The 12,227-nt window shown below is 50.4% G+C and overlaps 1 protein-coding gene across 3 annotated transcripts in view; it reads left to right on the forward strand.

Annotated features, from left to right (window-relative positions):
* Positions 1 to 12,227, forward strand: part of GRK3 (G protein-coupled receptor kinase 3) — a 123,050-nt gene that overhangs the window by 94,743 nt on the left and 16,080 nt on the right. For all 3 annotated transcript variants that reach the window (XM_027575461.1, XM_027575462.1, XM_027575463.1), the window contains 3 exons: positions 257 to 351; positions 4,318 to 4,425; positions 11,957 to 12,023. In XM_027575461.1, the coding sequence (XP_027431262.1) occupies positions 257 to 351; positions 4,318 to 4,425; positions 11,957 to 12,023 (270 nt within the window). The remainder of the gene's footprint in view (positions 1 to 256; positions 352 to 4,317; positions 4,426 to 11,956; positions 12,024 to 12,227) is intronic.

Here is a 12,227-nt window from a genome sequence, read left to right on the forward strand (position 1 = left end):
GTCATCAGCCCTGCAAGCTCCCTGCCTTGTGTCTCGTTATCTCAGGAGTAGACTCCTTTGTGTCTGTCATTGCCACTTTCCTGCAGGATTTAAACATGAAAAGTGTGACTTTCCGCATCGTACCCAACTTGGATGTGATAGTGTGGAATTCGTGTTCAGATAAAATGATAGGGTATCACGTTCCTGTGATTGTAGAGATTCTCAAAGCTTATGACAATTTGGGAACTCCTGAAGATCATCTTGTCTTTCTCTTCAGCCCGCAAATATCCTCCTGGATGAGCACGGACACGTCAGGATATCCGATCTCGGTCTCGCCTGTGACTTTTCCAAAAAGAAGCCCCATGCGAGTGTGTGAGTAGTGCCATCAGCTCTGTTCACCGTTCACTGTTGTTCCTCTACAGCGACGCGTGGATTGGCTCAGACCCCAGTCTGCTAACTTGTTCCCCCAGCTTTTTCTTGCCAGAGGGGATTGTCCATATGTGATAACGCTGGGTCGGGGCCAGGCCCCATAGCCCTGGTTATGGGAGCGGAGCTAAGCTGGGTGTGCGTCCTCCGTCTTTGGGGAGTGAAGATGGGCCCGCAGCATGACCGCCGGGGCCTGGGTGTCTGTGGGGGAGAGAAGGGCCTCCGCAGCAGACCTGAGCCTGTGCCGGCTGTGCGACCCTAGTCAGTCTGTTTACCTGCTTGCCCCTCCGTCTTCTCGTCTAGAAAGTAGGCAGTACTAAATCCCTGCAACTGTCCTAAGGAGAAAGGGAAGCCCTTGTGCCCGGGAAGGTGCAGGGGCATCTGCATGCAGCTGTCCAAGGGAGGCCCAGAGCTCAAGCGTCTCTCTCCATCTACTTTCTCCTTTGTTTTCAAAATGGCTTTTTATGTCCCTGAAGCGAAATTAGGAATCTTTTTTTTTAAATTAAAAACACAAATCATCTGCTAGCAGGCCCTGTTAGACTTGAGCATTAACTACATCAGTCCTCCAACAGACCATGCGGAGGGAACCCCCTGCCCCACAGCCCTCAGCCAGCACCTGACCCCTCTGCTCACCCCTGTCCAGGGACTGACAGGTCCTGGGCCTCTGCAGAAGCAGAAGGGAACACACACTGCTTTTCATTTCTGTTCCTTCGGCATCAGTTTATCCGGGTGGAGAGCGTGGACATGTGTGCATTTTGTGGAAGAGCAGATGAGTGTTGCTTTATTCTTTTTTTGGTAATTGTATCACTCTCAGCACTGAAATCCTTTAAAATTACATTTTATTGTCCCTCTTGAGTTAACATTCATCTCCCAGGGGTCTCACCTCATGCATCCATGCTGAAAATCAACCCCAGACCCTTCTTTCTGTGGGTGTAGAGGTCAAGTGGTTCTGCATTGCAATACCTGATGAGGGGCTATGTTAAGCCAGAGTCACTTTTTTAAAGCCCGGAGCAAACCTGTGTGGTGGAGAGCACTGATTCTGTAAACAGATTTCTCCCTTCCTACAGAATCTGGGGTCCAGAGATAATGGCATTAGCATTTTGCCAGCACTTTACAATTACTAGGCCAGAATCTGTGGTTGCATAAGCTTCTCTCAGCAAGTTCATCAGGCATTTTTAAGAGGGCTGTTTGAATTTTTAATGCGGTAGCTATTTGGTATGCTAATTTCATCAATTTAGTGTAGCCACCTCGGAAGGCGAATCCAAGAGCTCAGAAGAGTTAATCTTGCAAAGGAATTAATTCCAGTGATGGGGTTATTGATTTCCTTACAGAGCTGCACCCACTTCTTACTGTAATTCACCTGTCAGCTCTGAGCGGTGAGCTGTTCTCGGATTCCAACAGCAACTGTAGAAGGGGGTAGGATCAGGAAGGTTGGTTTCCATGCTTGCATGATGATAGTGAGGCCACTCTTAAAAGTACATCATCTCCTGGCCACAGACAAAGGCTTTCGAGGCAGCAGATCTGGATTTGAATCCACTTCCAAGCTGTGCCTCCTTTTTTCCTCTCTCTAAAGAGGAGATGCCAGTGGTGTTTATTTCATCTGAGTGTTGTGAGGGTCAAGTCCACTGATGAATGCAACAAGCTTTTAGGTACCATTGGCTGGCGGGGGCACTGCCGCAGGGACCCCCCCCGGAACTGGCCGTGTAGGGAGGGGCTGGTGTGGGGTTCGCGGTCGTGCCAGCAGCTGCAGTGCTCACCGCGTCACTGGCTGGACATCCCCTGTCCCAGGCATGCGGGGCCGGCTGCTTTGAATAAGCTCTTATCTTCACAGAAGTGCTGGAGGTTACAACCGGTGGAATAATCTACACTGTGGTGTGGACACTGAAGTCCAGAGACATCGAGTAACTTGAACAGGGTCACAGACTCGGCATATGGTGGGGCTAGAATTAAAGTCCAGTTCTGTCTGAGTCCAGAGCTTGGACTCCTTACCCTACATGGGTGAACTCCCCGAAGCTAGGAGATGGTCCACTTAGGACTTGACGAGGGCTTTTGGCCAGAATTTCACCCTGGACGTGGTTTCCCAAGTCTTTTCAAAGCTGTAGCTATGATCCTTGGACTTCACCTAGCTGGTCTGTCTACAGGAAGTGTTGTGGTTGAGGTTCCCGATTTGGGCTTCAACTGAGTGGGTCCATTTAATGACTTGCAAATTACTGTAAACTGAAAGAACTATGTGGTAGTCCTGAGAAAGCAGAGAAAGGCTTTCAGGATTGAATAGATTACCAGTGCCAGATTGGAGTTCTAGCTTATTTTCTCTAAGACAGCAAGGCTGTGGTCTCATGCCACAGTGTCTCAGAACCTCCAGGCCTTCTTTCAGGGTTCAGAGTAGTTCGGATCTCCAGTGGGAAATGTGGGGAAGCAGCAGTCGCTGCCATAGAGGCAGAATCAGAAAGCCACATGGCAGGGGGTCCGGGATCCAGCTCTGATTGTGTTCAGTGTCAGCTTAGCCCCCTGTGTTTATCCTTGTAGTATTTTCCCATCCCAGAAGTGGGTTTTGATGCTGGGAATCTTAGGCTTGCAGGTCACCACCAAGGTCTATATGGGCAGCGCTGAAATGAACCCTTCCCCGAGACTGGTTCGGATGCCCCTCCTAGAACCCTCCCGTGCCCTCACAGTGTGGCTGGCTGGCCTGACGCGGTCAGACTTCGGATTCCGGACAGTGGAGCTCATCCAAGTGCTGGGCCTGCCGTGATGGGCCAGTCCCTGTTTTCACTGCTTGAGAGCCATCTTCCAAAGTGAGAACGCTTTAGAGCCCAGTGCTGATCCTGGATCAGGAATGATTATGAGTGATCCAGGATCACTTTTCTGAGAAGATTCTCAGTGAGCATAACTTAAACGTGACTCTAATAAAATAAGACTAGAGATTAACACCCCTGACGTGGATCAAGTTGTTCTTCTGTGCCATCACCCTTCTAACCCCTTACGTACGTGGAATCTGCGTGGAAGCCCCGCGCAATAGAGGTGTTGTCTCAGCACCCACCTTGTCAAGGAAGATCAGCCAGGGTGGACAGGTTGGAGGGTGTAGCATTTGCAGGAACCCTTTCGGGCTGTGTCTTTGAAAGCCCCCCACGAGCCTCCTTCTCGCTCTTCTAGAAGGAACAGTGCGCGCTCAGATCCTGCAGGAGGGGCGGGGAATGGTACAACAGGAGGGTATTCAGAGTTGCAGAATAGTGCAATTCAAGATAAAATGGTTGTCCTCCCAAATCTTTTTCTCAACTTCCTGGAAACCGTCCTCACATTTGCTTAGCGGGTCCTTTGGTCTGTCGGCAGCCCTCAAAACCGGACATGGGATCTCTCCATCTTTTGTACCTGTCGGCTTGGCCCCCCTCTTCTTCCCCACCCCCCTTGGGGCCTGTCACTGACTGTGTTAGTAAGTAGCCCCCACCCTTAGCATGTGCTAAGGACTTATCACAGAGGTGGTGCCACGCAGGGGGGTTGTCCCCATCCCTTGAGGTCCATGGCACCACCTGTAGGTGTCTGCTCATCTTCCCCTCCCCCAGCCTCACGCCCACCCTTTGTACGTCCTCACAAGAGCTCTGGAACAGGCAGGAGACCTCTTCATGGCTGTAGTGCAGAAAGACTGACGTGGTTCAGATTTCCCCTCCGAGACTGGAGCTCGCATGTTTTCATATTTATCTCGTACTGTAATTTATTTATATTCATTCTTATACTAATTAAGACAGGAAAGGTTGTTTTGTTCCATGCGTCATGTTGTGTAGAGCCCCCATGGCCCCCTCCCCTGCGTTTATAGTTCCTGCCGTTCCACAGAGGACGTCTGACCCTCTTGGCTGAGCTGTTACCATTTTGTAAGGTGGGCGTGTTCTGATAACTGTGTGTGCACTTTCTTCTCCCTAGTGGCACCCATGGGTACATGGCCCCCGAGGTGCTGCAGAAGGGGACAGCGTATGACAGCAGTGCCGACTGGTTCTCCCTGGGTTGCATGCTTTTCAAGCTTCTGCGAGGGTGAGTGAAATGCATCCTCTGTTACCATCGCCGTGGTATGTCCTCGGATCAAACCCAGGCCAGTTAGACATTGTTAGGCTCTAACACCATTTTAGATCACACGGTGCTAACCTAGATGATGACCAGGGCTTGTTCCGCCTTATAAAAGCGAGAGCTTTGCTCCCATAAACTTTTAGGCAAAAGCTTATAGTTTCGTATTTTTGTTCCATACCTTGTAGGAATGTCAACACATTTAAGCCTAAAAGAAGACTGCTTTGAAGTGGTCCCAGGGATAATCCTTATTTGGGGCCTGAGAGTTATTTTAAAATGTGGATAATTGAAGAAGGTAGGATAATCTTTTTCGTTAGGAATCAGTTACTCATGATTGTCTTGCCAACGTTAAGCATTCTGAGGGTTACAAGAAAGGACCAAGACCCAAAGTGAACTGATTTTAAAAGCGTGCATGTATTCAGAAGCGTGCTGAAGTTAATTTGCTTTTCGTAAAACACAAAAATGAAACTGCGTAATTTTGTGTTTTTAATTAATTGGTGTTAGTTCTCAACCACCAAAGATGGTGAAATAGAGTGGAAGGAGTAGGGTATGAAAGCACTGTCAAAAATATGTCCCTGTATTGAGCACAAGGATTATGTTAACATTTTTTCATTAATTTTTAAGAATTTTCAGCCAACTGGAATGGAAATCTTAAGTTTTGAAAATATGTTTTTGGTCATCCTCATCCACAAGGACACAAAAAGCACTTTATGTTAACATTTCCTGGTCAAGACCCTCCTTCTCCTATTTCTGCTGTGAACACGACAGGTCTGGTCGTTTGCTGAGCTTTTCACATTTCCACTGGGAAGCCTCGTTGAGCACTGCCACATCCTCTTACCATAATTAGCACCCTTGGCAAAGGGGCTGGACTCCATGTTTCCCCCAGATTAGGTTCCCAGCACTCTTGCTGCTTCCCCAGGACCCTGGTAATCTAGTTGTTCTCTGCTCACCGTTTTCACTGGGGAACCAAAATTGTATTACTGCCCAGAGAGCCAGGTCCTGTTGGTCCTTAATTGAATTACTGTATATGTGGAGCCTGGATGGCCCTAATTTACATCATCAGACTCGCTGACCTAATTAGAGAGTTTCTGCAAGACAGGCCAGAGAAAACCACTTCCCACACAAGCCATCCTTCCACCCGGTGGAGTCTCTCTATGCGAGGTTAGCGCGCGAAGACATGCGTTGGGTCTTTGTCTGGGCCCCCACCGGAGATGGGGTGGGAGGTACAGAATCCACACCCCTGGAATTTTGAGACAGTAAAATTCCATGCAACAGTGAAACCGTTGACTACATCAAGTCAGGATTGAAAAATCAATAGTAAAATGTCACAGGGAAACCTGCCAAGCCGTGTATTTAGGGCTTGGTCCATGTCTTTGTTTCGTTTGATACTAGTCTGTTTATAATAATGTCCATGCATATAGATTGGGGATCATCTGGCATGACACTGTTTTTGAAAGACCTGAAAATGTAATTATTAATGATACACCAGCAGTGTGATTTTTTTGTGGTTAATAAAGTGAATCCAGCCATATCTGGCCACAGGTCAGGTTCAGAGTGCTGAATTGGGCGGGATTCATTCCTCATGGGTCCTCGAGCGGGCTCAGGGGAAATGCTGTGTTCACTGTGGCTCCCATCAAGAGGAGTCTTGGCCGACAGGAGGACATCCGGAGCTGCGGCTCCCATCAAGAGGAGTCCTGGCCGACAGGAGGACATCCGGAGCTGCGGCTCCCATCAAGAGGAGTCCTGGCCGACAGGAGGACATCCGGAGCTGTGGCTCCCATCAAGAGGAGTCCTGGCCGACAGGAGGACATCCGGAGCTGCGGCTCCCATCAAGAGGACTCCTGGCCGACAGGAGGACATCCGGAGCTGCGGCTCCCATCAAGAGGACTCCTGGCCGACAGGAGGACATCCGGAGCTGCGGCTCCCATCAAGAGGAGTCCTGGCCGACAGGAGGACATCCGGAGCTGCGGCTCCCATCAAGAGGAGTCCTGGCCGACAGGAGGACATCCGGAGCTGCGGCTCCCATCAAGAGGACTCCTGGCCGACAGGAGGACATCCGGAGCTGCGGCTCCCATCAAGAGGACTCCTGGCCGACAGGAGGACATCCGGAGCTGCGGCTCCCATCAAGAGGAGTCCTGGCCGACAGGAGGACATCCGGAGCTGCGGCTCCCATCAAGAGGACTCCTGGCCGACAGGAGGACATCCGGAGCTGCGGCTCCCATCAAGAGGACTCCTGGCCGACAGGAGGACATCCGGAGCTGCGGCTCCCATCAAGAGGACTCCTGGCCGACAGGAGGACATCCGGAGCTGCGGCTCCCATCAAGAGGAGTCCTGGCCGACAGGAGGACATCCGGAGCTGCGGCTCCCATCAAGAGGACTCCTGGCCGACAGGAGGACATCCGGAGCTGCGGCTCCCATCAAGAGGAGTCCTGGCCGACAGGAGGACATCCGGAGCTGCGGCTCCCATCAAGAGGACTCCTGGCCGACAGGAGGACATCCGGAGCTGCGGCTCCCATCAAGAGGACTCCTGGCCGACAGGAGGACATCCGGAGCTGCGGCTCCCATCAAGAGGAGTGCTGGCCGACAGGAGGACATCCGGAGCTGCGGCTCCCATCAAGAGGAGTCCTGGCCGACAGGAGGACATCCGGAGCTGCGGCTCCCATCAAGAGGAGTCCTGGTCGACAGGAGGACATCCGGAGGGTGTTCCTGAGGATGGGATGAATGGGACAAGGGGAAAACCGGGAAAGATCTAGAAACCATGGCTCTTACAGAAAGGTTGGAAGAGCTGGGTACAGGGCTTAGGGGAACCCTAATGATTGGCTCCCTGCTGGCTGAGGATCCGTCCTCTCAAAGGGGTTATATTCATGCTGCACCGCTCCCAAGAGCAGGCATTTTAAGGAGGGGAAAGATGTCAGCTTGACACAACAGTGCCCACTCAAGCATTTGAAGGAGTGTTGTGCATCACAAGTAGCGAGGTCCCCGTCACTGTCTAGGGACCATCTATTGAGCTGGCATGCAAAGAAACCTTCCAGTGTGTAATAGATGGGACTAGATGAACCTTTCCCACTAAGATTTATGATGTTATGCCATTCTCTGCCTTGCTTGTCCAGAAGCCATTCACAGGAAAGGAGAGAGCATGGAAACCAAAGGGCTGGGAGATGTTTTTTGACTTAAGTGATTTAGAGTATAAACTTGGTAAGCATTTATTGAGCACCTACAATATGCAGGAGACTGTGCTTCATGCTCTGGGGAGAGGAAGAAAGAGAGGTGGGGGGGATGGGTAGGAAGCCACATCCAGTCCTTAAGGAGCGCTCAGGAAAGTAGAGATGTCCACACACATGAGCAAGGTGGACTGCAGTATCCTGGGGGGCAGAGAAATGGGTCCCAGGGCTGACCTGGGAGAGCAGGGCAGACTCCATGCAGGGGATGCTCTGTGAAGGGGGCCTGGAAAGGGTTGGCGATTCCAAGACTGGGGCAAAGTGAACATGTTTTCCTGCGGGGAGCAGAAAATACAGGACAGCTTGCCTTTCCCCAGTGGTGACCTGGGCAGGGAGGGTGTGCTGGGGGAGAAGGTCAAGGAGGCGGGGTCAAGAAGGGAAAGCCTAGGATGCCATGCGGGGGGGGGGGGTGGGGGCTCCAGAGACTCGAGGCTTTTATGCAAAGGAGAGACATGGCTGGATGTTTGTCAGAAGAAGGTGCTCATAGCAGCATGCATGTGGCACTGGATGGAGATGGGGGACAGGTGTGGGGACCCAGGCGAAAGGCCAGGACCTGCGGGCCTGGGACCAGGAAGGAGGCAAGTGGCCAAATGATGTTGCTATACTGATCGATGGTTGCTCAGATATGGAAGCTAGGAAGCTAAGGGGTGCTGCTTAGCAATGCCTGGAGTCTTTTTTGTTGTCACAGCTTTGGAAAGGGCCACTTCTGACAGCTGTTAGGTGAAGGCAAAGGATGCTGCTGAACATCTTACAATGCACAGGACGGGCCCTGCTGCCCCCAACAAAACATTGCCCTGCCCAAAAGGTCAGCAGTGCCCAGGCAGAGCGTGTCTCTTCCTTCCTTCCCGCAGTGGCGTAGTGCGCTTGAACAGGGGGTCACCAGCAGGTCTTTTTCGCTTCTCTTGTCTTCAGTTGAATGCTTCTTCCACGGACCAGTGTGTCCCACCGCCTCTGCTGAAACCCTTGTCCACACTCCTCACGCACCCTCACTTTGCCTTGCCACCGTAGAAGAACACCGCGGAGGGACGAAGGAAACGAGTCTGGGTGTGAGCAGCGCAAGCTGTCCAGGCTTGAGATTGCGTTCTGCCTCCCCGGACTCACAGGGATGGACCGGGTATTGAAGGTTTCCGTGTTGTGCATGTGTGCGATTGCTGCCCTGATCCTCAATCTAGATTTCAGATGTTTGTCGAGGAAAAGAATTGATGTGACAGTAGCTTTGATCCTAACCTCGTCCCCTCTGATGGTCGGTCCCCAGAGGTGTCAGATGCAGGGAGAGAGCCTGGCTGGTGGTCTGAGCTCTGCCCAAGGTTACTGAGTTTGTTCCTGTAGGGGGAAAAGGAATGTTTATGAATATTTTGGCAGCTGTTGGCTTAGGTTCAAAACTCATATTTGATGTAACATGTCATCCTTTTGGTATTCGAAAATTAAATTTTTACGTTAGAGTTTTGAATCACTCTTACTTATAAACGTAGTCTCGAACTCATCGTTCCGCTGTGAACGGGATCTGCCACGTGCGCGCGCGCATGCGTGTGTGTTTTCCCATCACTTCTCACATCTTGAACGATTTCCCCACCGTTCGGGGGAAATGTACAGTGCGCCCTCCCGGTCTGTACGAAAGCCGCATCTGCCCGCCGCACATGTGAACTGTGTTCCCGCGGCGCCCAGCCACGAGCCGGAGAGCCGCCCGAGAGCCGCCGGAGAGCCGCGCGCGCTGCTGGGAGAGCCGCCGGAGAGCAGCCCGAGAGCCGCCGGAGAGCCGCGCGCGCTGCTGGGAGAGCCGCCGGAGAGCCGCGCGCGCTGCTGGGAGAGCCGCCGGAGAGCAGCCCGAGAGCCGCCGGAGAGCCGCGCGCGCTGCTGGGAGAGCCGCCGGAGAGCCGCGCGCGCTGCTGGGAGAAGTCAGCCGCCTCGCAAGCTGTGGGCAGGCCCCAAACTGTGTCCTATTTAAAGCGGCCGCACCGGGGCGCAGCGGCAGCCTCACAGGGTCCGGGAGCAAGCACCACGTGCCTTCCTCCGAGCGGAGATTATTACTGTCGGAGGGTTTCTTTAACAGTTTCCAAAATAGAAACGGAGTCTTTGTTTTTGTTCACAAAGAATAATCAAGAATGCATTGGAAACATGTGCATCAAGAGGTCGAACTTGAAAGCGCAGACTTGGTCCGCGGCGCGGCCCAGAGCCGAATCGCTGAAAAGCGTTTCCGACTGTTGCCTGACGGAGTCGGCCGCGGAATAGCCGTGTTTATACAGCGGGCTTGGTAGTGACAGGGTTCACGTGCTGGAAATGTTTGTGGCACCCCCCCGCCCCCCCGGCTCCAACTCCACTCCCCCTTGCGAGCCTCCCTCCGGTCTTATGAAAGACTTTTTACATTTAGCACAGAGCACTTCTGTCAGAACACAGCGGTCCTCCGCTGCAAGGGTCAGGGCACAGCGCTTTCCTTCCGGCGGCAGTCGCAGCAAGTCCGCGGGGGTCAAGAGCAGGAGCGGGGTCCCCGCGGCAACGCGCTCAGGAGCCAAACCAGCAGGGCTTGTCCCCGCGCGGGGAGATCTGCGCACAACCCCTTGGTGTGCGTTCAGGGACCGCGTGGAGCCGAGAGGGCCGAGTCGGCGGACTAAAGTTTTATAAGGTTTCATAAACTTTCATTCTTTCTCTCTTGAACCACGAACATGTGAATATCTCCGCGTCTTTTGCATCTGAGGATGATACAAGGAATGGTTTTTAAAATGATAATATCTTATAAATCAGCAAACATATCATTTGTTGTTCTGTCCGATTTGCTTTTTTAAATGCAGTAATTGTACATTTTTCTTTTTAAGAAACAATTAGGGTGAACAGAACATTTCCAATCAAAATCTAGTTTGAAGATTAGTGCATGTTTGCTTTGCACTCATTCACCTTGTTTTAGAGTTTATTTTTCAAATTACTGCTTTCAAGAGATGGAAATTACTCTTTATTTCATTGCATGGCAAGAAGGAAAATAAAGCATTAGAGTGCCCTCTCTTGTACAGAATGAACATGAAAATATTTAAAATAATCAAGGCTCTGAAATGTAATAATCCCTTCCCAGAGATGTTTCAGTGCATCCCTTCACTAATTCAGTAGGATGGTCAGAGCGGGAGCAGTAAGTAGTACAAGCATGAGTTCTCTTTTCTGAATCACATTCATTTATGTGTTCAGTTCTCCAACCCACTTTATAGATAGATTATCTTGCCTGCGATGATGTTATGTACGCCTTAGAAGTTAAACTAGGATTCACCATTTTTTAGGCACATTTTGCTATAAGAAAACTCAATCATGTACATATATCCCTTCTTTAATTTTCAAATTAAATAAGACCAGGATTTTGTAATTGGCATGTGTACTAGTCTGTTTTAATAAGATTTCCTTTAAAAGCCAGCTTCTCCAGGGTTTTAACAATAGGGTTAAGAATAGGAATAACTTCCTTATTAATTTCTCGAATGATTGCTGTATCACATACCTGTTGTACACCACTGTGGTCTTGGCCGCGACCAGCATACATGGTGTCTGTCTGTTCCCTTCGTCATTTCTGTGAAGTAGGGGGCCTTGTGCCCATCGACAGATGAGGAAATCGAGACTGACGGTTTCCGTGACTGGCCTGCAGCCGGTAAACACCCCTGTCACAACCTTGAACGCAGGTCTGCTGACTCCTACATTTGGGGCTCTCCATAAGTAAAACAGGGGAAAGCAGCTCTCAGAACTGGAGGGCCTGGAGGACACAGGGTTCGTTTATGTCTGTTATCATCAAAGGAAGGTATCGCCTAGTTACCAGTGGGGGAGGCGTGTTCATCTTGGTTGTGTTTTGGTTGCACCGCAGTTCTTTGGGTTGTTTAAGAAACTAATATCCATTTTTCTAAAAAAAAAAAAAAAAAAGATAAAATTGTATGAAAGTCATTATCTCAAACACTAACGTGACAAATGTTATATAAATGGCCTTCATTTTCATGACTACCGGCTGGCTGATTGTTTTCTTTTTAAGGATATTTTAAAATATCACTGGGAATATATTTGCTGAAGCATATTTTAGTACCATGATTTCACTGACGTGAGGATCAGACAGTTCAAGTGAGCATAAGCAGCCCCCCTCCCTCAGACACTAATGTACCCCAACACCAGCCTTTCTCTGGACACGGTAAATGTGTACGGCTTTTGTATTTCTATAGTTTTTGATGAACAGTAACAGAATACGGTAGAGTACTCAGATATGAGCCAGGGACGTGCGCAAAGTGACCTGATACCACATTGTCACAGGATGCTGTTCATTTCCACAGGCACAGCCCTTTCAGACAACACAAAACCAAAGACAAGCATGAGATAGACCGAATGACCCTCACCGTGGTAAGGAGATTGAAAACTCTGTGCTTTGGTGGGTTTTTTTTTTTTTTAAGATTTTTTTTTCTTTTATTTTTTTTCGTAATCTCTACCCGCAACATGGGACTCGAACCTACAACCCCAAGATCAAGAGTCACATGCCCCACCGACTTAGCCAGCCAGGCGCCCCTAAAAACTCTATTCTTACTTGCATTATAATTTTCACATCTC

This window comes from Zalophus californianus, chromosome 14 (genome assembly GCF_009762305.2).
Source record: "Zalophus californianus isolate mZalCal1 chromosome 14, mZalCal1.pri.v2, whole genome shotgun sequence".
NCBI classification, from domain to species: Eukaryota; Metazoa; Chordata; class Mammalia; order Carnivora; family Otariidae; genus Zalophus; species Zalophus californianus.